At 47.4% G+C, this 13,679-nt stretch overlaps 1 protein-coding gene across 1 annotated transcript; it reads left to right on the top strand.

The window, feature by feature from the left end:
• Positions 1–3,758: 3,758 nt before the first annotated feature.
• Positions 3,759–12,521, top strand: LOC141021844 (uncharacterized). Its single transcript, XM_073497694.1, has 3 exons — positions 3,759–4,609; positions 4,699–4,999; positions 12,249–12,521. The coding sequence occupies exons 1-3, from the start codon at positions 3,759–3,761 to the stop codon at positions 12,519–12,521; spliced, it is 1,425 nt and encodes a 474-aa protein (XP_073353795.1).
• The last annotated feature ends 1,158 nt before the right edge of the window (positions 12,522–13,679 follow it).

Raw genomic sequence — 13,679 nt, 5'->3', positions numbered from 1 at the left:
AGGGCACGCCCTGGGGGGGTAGGAGCGCCCCCCTACCTCATGGCCTCCTCCTTTATTTCTTGACGTAGGGTCCAAGTCTCCTGGATCTTGTTCGTTCTGAAAATCACGTTCCCGAAGGTTTCATTCCGTTTGGACTCCGTTTGATATTCCTTTTCTGTGAAACTCTAAAATAGGCAAAAAAACAGCAATTCTGGGTTGGGCCTCCGGTTAATAGGTTAGTCCCAAAAATAATATAAAAGTGAATAATAAAGCCCGATAATGTCCAAAACAGTAGATAATATAGCATGGAGCAATCAAAAATTATACATACTTTGGAGACGTATCAGCCATCTGCTACCTCCCCCGCTGCGTGGAGATGATTGCGGCGGAGCGGGCGCTTGGCCTCGCCCTCCTCGCCACGGTGGCCGGCTGCCGCTCTGGCATCTCCTGCGACGACGTGGCTGCGGTCCTTCGCGTGAGGTTCGACCTCCCTCCACGCGGTTTCTCCGTGCACAAGCATGCGCCCGAAGAGTTCCTCGTCCATTTCTCGAGCCTGGACTTCACGCGAGTGTTGCCACCGCTGGCCGGGCACGTACTTCCCGGTTCCGGCTCATCTTCCACCCTTGGGGCAGGACGGCGGGCTCCGAGCCGATGTCGGCTCAGTTCCTCCTCTCCATCGAGCTCTATGGCATCCCCGATCATGCGTGGCATCGTTCCTCCGCCGAGTTCGTGCTCTCGCCGTTCTGCAGGGCCGAGAACCTGGCGCCGGAGACTCGGTCCATGGCGGACATGTCGGTCTTCAGGCTCACCGCGTGGACTACTAACACAGATGGCATTCCGCGCTCTTCTGAGCTCCTCATCCCCGACGATGATGCGGTCTCCCACGACACCGACCCGAACCGCGCCGAGCGGCTCACCCTCGGCCTCGCGCGCTTCCCTGTTCGCATCCATATCACGACGTGCGATGACTTCCGCCGCCCTCCACCGCCTCCTCCGCGGCCTCCGGCTAGTGATACGTCCATTTTGCATCATGCTTTTATATCGATATTTATTGCATTATGGACTGTTATTACACGTTATGTTACAATACTTATGCCTATTCTCTCTTATTTTACAAGGTTTACATGAAGAGGGAGAATGCCGGCAGCTGGAATTTTGGGCTGGAAAAGGAGCAAATATTAGAGACCTATTCTGCACAACTCCAAAAGTCCTGAAACTCCATGGAAGTCATTTTTGGAAATAATAAAAAATACTGAGCGAAGAAAATACCAGAGGGGCCCACACCCTGGCCACGAGGGTGGGGGCGCGCCCCCTGCCTCGTGGGCCCCCTGGCAGGCCTCGGTGCCCATCTTCTGCTATATGAAGTCTTTTGTCCAAGAAAAATCATAGGCAAGCTTTCGGGAACCAATCTAGGGCTCCAGCAGAGTTGTTCTGCCGGGGAAACTTCCCTCCGGGAGGGGGAAATCATCGCCATCGTCATCACCAACGATCCTCCGGGAGGGGGTCAATCTCCATCAACATCTTCACTAGCACCATCTCCTCTAAAACCCTAGTTCATCTCTTGTATCCAATCTTTGTCCCAAAGCCTGAGATTGATACCTGTGGGTTGCTAGTAGTGTTGATTACTCCTTGTAGTTGATGCTAGTTGGTTTATTTGGTGAAAGATCATATGTTCAGATCCTATATGCATATTAATACCCCTCTGATTATGAACATGAATATGCTTTGTGAGTAGTTACGTTTGTTCCTGAGGACATGGGAGAAGTCTTGCTATTAGTAGTCATGTGAATTTGGTATTCGTTCGATATTTTGATGAGATGTATGTTGTCTCTCCTCTAGTGGTGTTATGTGAACGTCGACTACATGACACTTCACCATTATTTGGGCCTAGAGGAAGGCATTGGGAAGTAATAAGTAGATGATGGGTTGCTAGAGTAACAGAAGCTTAAACCCTAGTTTATGCGTTGCTTCGTAAGGGGCTGATTTGGATCCATATGTTTCATGCTATGGTTAGGTTTACCTTACTACTTCTTTTGTAGTTCTGGATGCTTGCAATAGGAGTTAATCATAAGTGGGATGCTTGTCCAAGTAAGGACAGCACCGGTCCACCCACATATCAAATTATCAAAGTACCGAACGCGAATCATATGAGCGTGATGAAAACTAGCTTGACGATAATTCCCATGTGTCCTCGGGAGCGTTTTCCTTCATATAAGAAATTGTCCAGGCTTGTCCTTTGCTACAAAAAGGATTGGGCCACCTTGCTGCACTTTATTTACACTTGTTACTTGTTACTCGTTATAAATTACCTTATCACAAAACTATTTGTTACCTATAATTCCAGTGCTTGCAGGGAATACCTTACTGGAAACCGCTGTTCATTTTCCTTCTGTCCTCGTTGGGTTCGACACTCTTACTTATCGAAAGGACTACGATAGATCCCCTATACTTGTGGGTCATCAGCCGGTGAGGACGCCGGCCCGAACCTGGACTCGCCCCCGCTCCCCCCTTGATGGCCGCAACACCATGATTTCCCCCTGCAGACCCATCGCCACCTAACCCGCCAGCCAGCCGTGCTGGTCGCCGGCGGCACCGTCGCCGCCGCGTGCACGCCCTGCCCCACATGCCATGCCTGGGAGGGCATCCTTGGGCCCCACCCGGGTGCCGTTGCTGCCGACCGGATCCCTGCAAAGGAGCGCCTAGGCCCGTTGTCTCTGCACGCTTTGGATAAAGCTGCGCCACCCCTCGTCACCGCTCCGGAGACCGCTTTGGCGTGTTCTACCCCGCCAACCGTCCTCCCGCCTGTGATCGCCCAGGCTTCAAAATCGAATGTGGTTGCCATCGACGTGGCTGCTTCCGAGGCACGCACTGAAGCCCCGCCCCTCCCTCCACCCGAGGCGCGCGGAGACCAGCTCGTCATTTGCGACAACCCACTATTGGTCCCCACTGCTGATGCCCACCCTGTCGCTGTCCCTGATCACCTCCCGAGCCAATCTCCTGCTCCGGCCAATGGTGAGGCGTCAGAGCCCTCCCAAGCTGCTAACACACCGGATCCGATGCCCTAGGGGCCACCTGCTTCTCCAGCTGTCACCTCGGATCCGTTGCTCGCGGGGCCCTCCACTTCTCAGCCAGCGCGGGACCCCCACCTGCCTCTAGATGCTCGTCACCTGGACGGCCCCACCCCGCCGGTGCATGCGGCACCGATCCCGCCAATCGCGGCAGCCGCTCCTGTAGGCGCAGATTGCAATGCCATGCATGGCTCTTCACCTCCCGCCAATCGTGACATGCAAAACTCTGTTTGCACTGATCTTGTGATCAGCTCGGGCCCGACTTCTCACGTCGATGCCGATAGGGGCGCCCTGGCCGAGTTCGCCGACACGTTGGAAGTCCGTACCCAGCCCATCCTGCCCACCCCTCCAGCTCGACGTAGACGGAAGGAGATCCCCGCCAATTTCACCCCTCCCCACAGCTTCCGAATTGCGAAGGCCGGTCGTGGTTTGGGATCCGAGATGAAAGCCAAGAGAGTGCTCCTCCGTCGCCTCGGGCTGATCAGTGATGACACTGCGCCTATCTCCGAAGAGATGCTTGCCAAGTATGCGCTACTCTTCGAGTGGCCTCTCATTGAGGATGTCATCGAGGCATTCGCCGATTTCTTCGGCTGGAGCTTGCCCCGGCCCTCGTCAACCACGGTGCCAAGCTCCCCCGCCACGCCTTGCCGCATTGAGGCATAGGCCGCATCGTTTTGTTTCACATCGCACCCCTCCCCCCCACCCCTCTTCATGGAGTGTAACCTAAAGATTCTATTCTGGAATGTGCGTGGTTTGAACAATGGTGCCAAACACACTGCTGTCTATAGCGTGATCACCGCTGCTTCGCCCTCTATCGTGTGCCTGCAAGGGACCAAACTCGCGGTCGTCACGGATTCCCTTGTTCTGGACACTCTCGGCCCTCTCTACGAGGATTTCTACTCCCTCCCCGCAATCGGCACCCGCGGCGGCATGATCCTTGCATGGCGTAGACCCGACGTCTCCATCTCGAACCCCCTTATCGGAGATCACCATATCATGGCTCTCGTCACCCCGTTAGATGGTAGTGTCCACTGGTGGCTTACCGGGGTGTATGGCCCGCAAGAGGACGCGGCCAAGCTCGACTTCATCAGTGACCTACGCGACGTGTGTGCATCCCGCATCGGTCTGTGGCTTCTTGGGGGAGACTTCATCGTGATTGTTGCGCCCGATGAGAAGAACAACCCTCATGTCAATCACCGTTGCATGAACAGATTCCGGCGGTTCATCGCTGACGAGGAGCTTCGTGACCTTTACCTCCACGGACGCCGATATACTTGGTCTAGCGAGCGCGACGCTCTGACCCTAGTCAGCATTGATCGCGTGCTTTGCACCTCCTGTTGGGAGATCGCTCATCCCAACTGCCTGCTCCAGTGCCTTTCCTCAGCAGCCTCCGATCGCTTCCCCCTGCTCATGGATTGTGTCTCTCGCCCGCCCGGCGCTCGCCGCTTCCACTTCGACCGCTTCTGGCCGAAGCTCGACGGGTTCCACCAAGTCGTCTCCGAGGCGTGGAACTCTATCCATCCTGACCCGATCCCTACCAGCGCATCATGGCACGTCTCAAGGTCACCGTTCGTCGCCTCCAATCTTCGAGTGCACGCACCATCGGCAACGTCTCCCTCCAGCTCAAAGTCGCTTGTGAGATTATCGCTAGGCTCGACGCCGCCCAGGACTTTTGGCCGCTCAGCCACGACGAGGCTTGGCTGCGGCGGAAGCTCAAGAGCTCCTACCTCGGGCGGGCCTCCCTTGAGCGCTCCATTGCACGTCAGCGGGTCCGTCTTGCTTGGCTTCGCAGCGACGACGTGGCCGTCTCCTACCTCAAGATTCACGCCTCTCACAGGAAGCAGCGGAGCATCATTACCTCCCTCCGGGTCGGGGATCAACTTGTCACTGGCCACGACGCCATGGCCGAGGCTGCCTTCCACCACTTCTCTAACGTCCTTGGCACGACTAAGGTGCACGAGTTCTCGATCGATCAGTCACTCCTTCAGCAGAACGCCTTCCCCCTTGATGACCTTGATGAGCCTTTCTCCGAAGAGGAAATTTGGCGCGCAGTCAAGTGCTTGCCTTCCGGCAAAGCGCCAGGACCAGATGGCTTCATGGCAGAGTGCTACCTCTTGAGCACTACGTTGGTTTTCCCTTGAAGAGGAAAGGGTGATGCAGTAAAGTAGCGTAAGTATTTCCCTCAGTTTTGAGAACCAAGGTATCAATCCAGTAGGAGGCCATGCTCAAGTCCCTTGCACCTACACAAACAAATAAAAACCTCGCAACCAACGCAATAAAGGGGTTGTCAATCCCTTCACGGTCACTTACGAAAGTGAGATCTGATAGATATGATAAGATAATATTTTTGGTATTTTTATAATAAAGATGCAAAGTAAAATAAAAGGCAATAAAAATAGCTAAGTGTTGGAAGATTAATATGATGGAAAATAGACCCGGGGGCCATAGGTTTCACTAGTGGCTTCTCTCAAGAACATAAGTATTACGGTGGGTGAACAAATTACTATTGAGCAATTGATAGAATTGAGCATAGTTATGAGAATATCTCGGTATGATCATGTATATAGGCATCACGTCTGTGACAAGTAGACTGACTCCTGCCTGCATCTACTACTATTACTCCACACATCGACCACTATCCAGCATGCATATAGAGTATTAAGTTCAAAAGAACAGAGTAACGCTTTAAGTAAGATGACATGATGTAGAGGGATAAACTCATGCAATATGATATAAACCCCATCTTGTTATCCTCGATGGCAACAATACAATACGTGCCTTGCTGCCCCTACTGTCACTGGGAAAGGACACCACAATATTGAACCCAAAGCTAAGCACTTCCCCATTCCAAGAAAGATCAATCTAGTAGGCCAAACCAAACTGATAATTCGAAGAGACTTGCAAAGATAACCAATCATACATAAAAGAATTCAGAGGAGATTCAAATATTGTTCATAGATAAACTTGATCATAAACCCACAATTCATCGGTCTCAACAAACACACCGCAAAAGAAGATTACATCGAATAGATCTCCACGAGAATCATGGAGAACTTTGTATTGAGATCCAAAAAGAGAGAAGAAGCCATCTAGCTAATAACTATGGACCCGAAGGTCTGAGGTAAACTACTCACACATCATCGGAGAGGCTATGGTGTTGATGTAGAAGCCCTCGTGATCAACGCCCCCTCCGGCGGGACGCCGGAAAAGGCCCCAAGATGGGATCTCACGGGTACAGAAGGTTGCGGCTGTGGAATTAGGTTTTCGTGGATGCTTCTATTGGTTTGGGGGTACGTAGGTATATATAGGAGGAAGAAGTACGTCGATGGAGCAACGTGGGCCCCATGAGGGTGGAGGGCGCGCCAGGGGGTAGGCACGCCCCCCTGCCTCGTGCTCTCCTGGTTCCTTTCTTGGCGTAGGGTCCAAGTCCTCTGGATCACGTTCGTTCTGAAAATCACGTTCCCGAAGGTTTCATTCCGTTTGGACTCCGTTTGATATTCTTTTTCTGTGAAACTCTAAAATAGGCAAAAAACAGCAATTTGGGTTGGGCCTCCGGTTAATAGGTTAGTCCCAAAAATAATATAAAAGTGTATAATAAAGCCCGTTAAACATCCAAAACAGAATATAAAATAGCATGAAGCAATAAAAAATTATAGATACGTTGGAGACGTATCAAGCATCCCCAAGCTTAATTCCTGCTCGTCCTCGAGTAGGTAAATGATAAAAACAGAATTTTTGATGCGGAATGCTACTTGGCATAATTTCAATGTAATTCTCTTAATTGTGGTATGAATGTTCAGATCCGAAAGATTCAAGACAAAAGTTTAATATTGATATAAAAATAATAATACTTCAAGCATACTAACTAAGCAATTATGTCTTCTCAAAATAACATGGCCAAAGAAAGTTATCCCTACAATATCATATAGTCTGGCTATGCTCTATCTTCACCACACAAAGTATTTAAATCATGCACAACCCTGATGACAAGCCAAGCAATTGTTTCATACTTTTGGTGTTCTCAAACTTTTACAATCTTCACGCAATACATGAGCGTGATCCATGGACATAGCACTATATGTGGAATAGAATGGTGGTTGTGGAGAAGACAAAAAGGGAGAAGATAGTCTCACATCAACTAGGCGTATCAACGGGCTATGGAGATGCCCATTAATAGATATCAATGTGAGTGAGTAGGGATTGCCATGCAACGGATGCACTAGAGCTATAAGTATATGAAAGCTCAACAAAAGAAACTAAGTGGGTGTGCATCCAACTTGCTTGCTCACGAAGACCTAGGGCATTTTGAGGAAGCCCATCATTGGAATATACAAGCCAAGTTCTGTAATGAAAAATTCCCACTAGTATATGAAAGTGATATCATAGGAGACTCTCTATCATGAAGATCATGGTGCTACTTTGAAGCACAAGTGTGGTAAAAGGATAGTAACATTGTCCCTTCTCTCTTTTTCTCTCATTATTTTTTATTTGGGCCTTTTATCTTTCTTTTTTATGGCCTTTTTTTTAGTCCGGAGTCTCATCCCGACTTGTGGGGGAATCATGGTCTCCATCATCCTTTCCTCACTTGGGACAATGCTCTAAAAATGATGATCATCACACTTTTATTTACTTACAACTCAACAATTACAACTCAATACTTAGAACAAAATATGACTCTATGTGAATGCCTCCGGCGTGTACCGGGATATGCAATGAATCAAGAGTGACATGTATGAAAGAATTATGAACGGTGGCTTTGCCACAAATACGATGTCAACTACATGATCATGCGAGGCAATATGACAATGATGGAGCTTGTCATAATAAATGGAATGGTGGTGAGGTGCATGGCAATATATCTGGGAATGGCTATGGAAATGCCATGATAGGTAGGTATGGTGGCTGTTTTGAGGAAGGTATATGGTGGGTGTATGATACGGGCGAAAAGTGCGCGGTATTACAGAGGCTAGCAATGGTGGAAGGAAGAGAGTGCTTATAATCCATGGACTCAACATTAGTCATAAAGAACTCATATATTATTGCAAAAATCTACAAGTTATCAAAGCAAAGTATTACGCGCATGCTCCTAGGGGGATAGATTGGTAGGAAAAGACCATCGCTCGTCCCTGACCGCCACTCATAAGGAAGACAATCAATAAATAAATCATGCTCCGACTTCATCACATAACGGTTCACCATACGTGCATGCTACGGGAATCACAAACTTTAACACAAGTATTCCTCAAATCCACAACTACTCAACTAGCATGACTCTAATATCACCATCTTTATATCTCAAAACAATTATCAAGCATCAAACTTCTCATAGTATTCAACACACTCATAAGATTTTTTTACTAATCTTGAATGCCTATCATAATTAAAGCAAATTACCACGCTGTTTTGTAGGACTCTCAAAATAATCTAAGTGAATCATGAGAGAACAATAGTTTCTATAAAACAAATCCACCACCGTGCTCTAAAAGATATAAGTGAAGCACTAGAGCAAAAACTATATAGCTCAAAAGATATAAGTGAAGCACATAGAGTATTCTAATAAATTCCGAATCATGCGTGTCTCTCTCAAAAGGTGTGTACAGCAAGGATGATTGTGGAAAACTAACAAATAAATACTTAATCATACAAGACGCTCCAAGCAAAACACATATCATGTGGTGAATAAAAATATAGCTCCAAGTAAAGTTGTCGATGGAAGTAGACGAAAGAGGGGATGCCTTCCGGGGCATCCCCAAGCTTTGGCTTTTTGGTGTCCTTAGATTATCTTGGGGTCCCATGGGCATCCCCAATCTTAGGCTCTTGCCACTCCTTGTTCCATAATCCATCAAATCTTTTACCCAAAACTTGAAAACTTCACAACACAAAACTTAACAGAAAATCTCGTGAGCTCCGTTAGCGAAAGAACAAAACACCACTTCAAGGTACTGTAATGAACTCATTATTTATTTATATTGGTGTTAAACCTACTTTATTGCAACTTCTCTATGGTTTATAAACTATTTTACTAGCCATAGATTCATCAAAATAAGCAAACAACACACGAAAAACAGAATCTGTCAAAAACAGAACAGTCTGTAGTAATCTGTAACTAACGCAAACTTCTGGAACTCAAAAAAATCTACCAAAATAGGAAGACCTATAAAATTTGTTTATTGATCATCACCAATTGGAATCAGTATTTTATCACGTTCTGGTGATTTTTAACAATTTTTTTCGTGAACAGAAGGTTTCTGGAATTTTCAGCAAGATCAAATAATTATCGTCCAAGAAGATCCTATAGGTTTAACTTGGCACAAACACTAATTAAAACATAAAAACACATATAACCAGAGGCTATATCAAAAATTTATTCCTAAACAGGAGCAAAAAGCAAAAAACTAAAATAAAATTTGGGCTGCCTCCCAACAAGCGCTTTTCTTTAAAGCCTTTTAGCTAGGCATTGATAACTTTAATTATGCTCACATGAAAGACAAGAATTGAAGCGCAAAGAGAGCATCATAAAACACATGACAAACACATCTAAGTCTAACATACTTCCTATGCATAGGCATATTATAAGCAAACAAATTTGCAAGGCAAGCAAAAACTAGCATATGCAAGGAAGAAGAAAGTGACGATAGCAATCTCAACATGAACAGAGGTAATTTAGTAACATGAAAATTTCTACAACCATATTTTTCCCCTCTCATAATAATTACATGTAGGATCATAAGCAAATTCAAGAATATAGATATCACAAAACATATTCTCAACACGATCCACATGCATGCAAAGTTGACACTCTTCCGAAATAGTGGGATTAACATTAACTAAAGTCATGACCTCTCCAAACCCACTTTTCTCAAAAATTTCATAAGATTGAACATTCTCCAAACATGTGGGATCTAAAGTCGACACTCTTCCAAACCCACTTTCAATATTATTGCAAACATTATTATCAATCTCATATTCATCATGGGGCTTAAATAAAATTTCAAGATCATAAGAAGAATCACCCCAATCATGATCATTGCAACAAGTGGTAGACATAGAAAAACTAGCATCCCCAAGCTTAGGGTTTTGCATATTATTAGAACAATTGACATCAAGAGAATTTATAGTAAAATCATTGAAATCATGTTTTTTATTCACGGAGCTATCGTGAATCTTTTCATAAATTTCTTCATCACAATTTTCAGATTCATGAATTTCAAGCAAAACCTCATAAAGATAATCTAGTGCACTCAACTCACTAGCAATAGGTTCATCATAATTGGATCTCTTAAAAAGATTAGCAAGTGGATGGGGATCCATAAACTCTTAGCAAGCAAAGATGCAAGCAAAAAAGAAGGCACATGGTAACACAAGATCGAATGGAAGAAGGGCGAATAAAACGGCAAAGGTGAAGTGGGGGAGAGGAAAACGAGAGGCAAATGGAAAATAATGTAATGTGAGGGATAAGGGTTTGTGATGGGTACTTGGTATGTTGACTTTTGCGTAGACTCCCCGACAACGGCGCCAGAAATGGCTCGTTGCTGGGAGTCAAATCTTGACTTGACTTGGCGTGAATCTCCCCGGCAACGGCGCCAGAAATCCTTCTTGCTACCTCTTGAGCACTGCGTTGGTTTTCCCTTGAAGAGGAAAGGGTGATGCAGTAAAGTAGTGTAAGTATTTCCCTCAGTTTTGAGAACCAAGGTATCAATCCAGTAGGAGGCCACGCTCAAGTCCCTCGCACCTACACAAACAAATAAAAACCTCGCAACCAACACAATAAAGGGGTTGCCAATCCCTTCACGGTCACTTACGAAAGTGAGATCTGATAGATATGATAAGATAATATGTTTGGTATTTTTATAATAAAGATGCAAAGTAAAAAAAGGCAATAAAAATAGCTAAGTATTGGAAGATTAATATGATGGAAAATAGACCCGGGGGCCATAGGTTTCACTAGTGGCTTCTCTCAAGAACATAAGTATTACGGTGGGTGAACAAATTACTATTGAGCAATTGATAGAATTGAGCATAGTTATGAGAATATCTAGGTATGATCATGTATATAGGCATCACGTCCGTGACAAGTAGACCGACTCCTGCCTGCATCTACTACTATTACTCCACACATCGATCGCTATCCAGCATGCATCTAGAGTATTAAGTTCAAAAGAATAGAGTAACGCTTTAAGTAAGATGACATGATGTAGAGGGATAAACTCATGCAATATGATATAAACCCCATCTTGTTATCCTCGATGGCAACAATACAATACGTGCCTTGCTGCCCCTACTGTCACTGGGAAAGGACACCGCAAGATTGAACCCCAAGCTAAGCACTTCTCCCATTGCAAGAAAGATCAATCTAGTAGGCAAAACCAAACTGATAATTTGAAGAGACTTGCAAAGATAACCAATCATACATAAAAGAATTCAGAGGAGATTCAAATATTGTTCATAGATAAACTTGATCATAAACCCACAATTCATCGGTCTCAACAAACACGCCTCAAAAGAAGATTACATCGAATAGATCTCCACGAGAATCGTGCAGAACTTTGTATTGAGATCCAAAAAGAGAGAAGAAGCCATCTAGCTAATAACTATGGACCCGAAGGTCTGAGGTAAACTACTCACACATCATCGGAGAGGCTATGGTGTTGATGTAGAAGCCCTCCGTGATCAATGCCCCCTCCGGCAGGACGCCGGAAAGGGCCCCAAGATGGGATATCACGGGTATAGAAGGTTGCGGTGGTGGAATTAGGTTTTCGTGGATGCTTCTGTTGGTTTGGGGGTACGTAGGAATATATAGGAGGAAGAAGTACATCGGTGGAGCAATGTGGGCCCCGCGAGGGTGGAGGGCGCGCCCAGGGGGGTAGGCGTGCCCCCTGCCTCGTGCTCTCCTGGTTTCTTTCTTGACGTAGGGTCCAAGTCCTCTGGATCACGTTCATTCCGAAAATCACGTTCCCGAAGGTTTCATTCCGTTTGGACTCCGTTTAATATTCTTTTTCTGCGAAACTCTGAAATAGGCAAAAAAACAATTTGGGCTGGGCCTCCGGTTAATAGGTTCATCCCAAAAATAATATAAAAGTGTATAATAAATCCCGTTAAACATCCAAAACAGAATATAATATAGCATGAAGCAATCAAAAATTATAGATACGTTGGAGACGTATCACAGAGTTTCTTCGGGCTTCCTGGGACATCATCAAGCAAGATATTTGCGACGTGTTCAACAAGTTCCACACCGCCAATGGGCGTGGCTTCCAAAAACTCAACGAGGCCCTCCTCACCTTGCTCCCCAAGCGTGCGGATCCAGCGGCGCTCTCTGATTACCGTCCCATTAGCCTCATCCACCTCATCGCCAAACTCTTTGCGAAGGTGCTATCGCTCCGGCTCGCACCAAAGCTCGGCGCCATGGTTTTGACTAACCAAAGTACATTCATCGCCGGGAGATGCTTCCACGACAATTTCCTCCTGGTCTAGCAAACGGCCCGCCTCCTTCACAACCTCAAGTCGTCGCGCATGTTGCTCAAGCTCGACATTGCTAGGGCCTTCGATAGCGTCTCTTGGCCTTTTCTTCTGGAGACGCTGCGACACCTCGGCTTCGGGAACCGTTGGAGGGACTGGATCTCGATCCTTCTCTCTACCGCCTCCACTAGGGTCTTGATCAACGGGCAACCAGGGCCGCCCATCGACCACGCTTGCGGACTACGGCAGGGAGATCCAGTCTCGCCTATGCTATTCACGATCGTCATCGACATCCTCAACTCCATGCTTCTTCGTGCGGTTGATCTCGGGCTCCTCCAACGGCTCACGCCCAGGCATGCCAGTTCCAGCATCTCGCTTTATGCGGATGACGTCGTCATCTTCCGCCACCCCGATCGCCACGACATGACGGCTATCCGGGAGATCTTGCGCGTTTTTGGCGTCGCGTCCCGCCTGCGAACAAATTTCGCAAAATGCTCTGCCACTCCGATCCGGTGCACCGACGAGCATGCGGCCCTCATCACCGATGAAATGCACTGCCCCGTCACGCAGTTCCCTGTGCAGTACCTGGGCCTACCTCTCTCCATCCGAAAGCCGTCTTCATCCAGCTAGCTGCCCATCGTGTACAAGCTCGAGCCGAAACTATCTACATGGCGCGCCTCCATGCTCTCTCGCGGCGACCGGCTGGCCCTCGTACGCCACGTCCTATGTGCCATCCCTACTCACTTCCTCACGGCCATCGCCTTCAACCAGACCATTCTCAAGAAGGTAATCGCATCATCCGTGGTTTTCTCTGGGCCGGATGCAAGGAGGCCAATGGTGGACAATGTATGGTCAACTAGCAGCGGGTTTGTCGGTCTCTCCATCTAGGCGGGCTCGGCATCCGCGAACTTCAGCGCGCGGGCATCGCCCTCCGTACCCGCTGGCTCTGGCTTCAGCGCACCGATCCCTCGCGCCCCTGGAGCCACTTGCACATCCCGCACGATGCCAATGTCAGCGCCATCTTTCGCGCCTCTACCACCTGGAGCGTTGGCAGTGGCGACAAGTGCAAGTTCTGGACCGACCACTGGATTGACGGTCGATTGGTGGCCGAAGTCGCTCCTCAACTCTTTCAATTGATCCCGAAGAGACGACGAAAGATTCGCACGGTCCGGG

Source organism: Aegilops tauschii, chromosome 4 (assembly GCF_002575655.3).
Source record: "Aegilops tauschii subsp. strangulata cultivar AL8/78 chromosome 4, Aet v6.0, whole genome shotgun sequence".
Lineage (NCBI taxonomy): Eukaryota > Viridiplantae > Streptophyta > Magnoliopsida > Poales > Poaceae > Aegilops > Aegilops tauschii.
The sequence above is the reverse complement of the archived record's forward strand: the minus strand, read 5'-3'. Positions and strand labels throughout refer to the sequence as shown.

What these genes read in the sequence shown, in the direction of transcription:
- LOC141021844 (XM_073497694.1), top strand. Translation starts at nt 3,759, where the DNA reads ATGGAGTGTAACCTAAAGATTCTATTCTGGAATGTGCGTGGTTTGAAC. An exon ending in GCATCATGGCACGTCTCAAG is followed by an intron (nt 4,610 to 4,698) that starts GTCACCGTTCGT and finishes GATTATCGCTAG; the next exon opens with GCTCGACGCCGCCCAGGACT. An exon ending in ACGTCCTTGGCACGACTAAG is followed by an intron (nt 5,000 to 12,248) that starts GTGCACGAGTTC and finishes GACATCATCAAG; the next exon opens with CAAGATATTTGCGACGTGTT.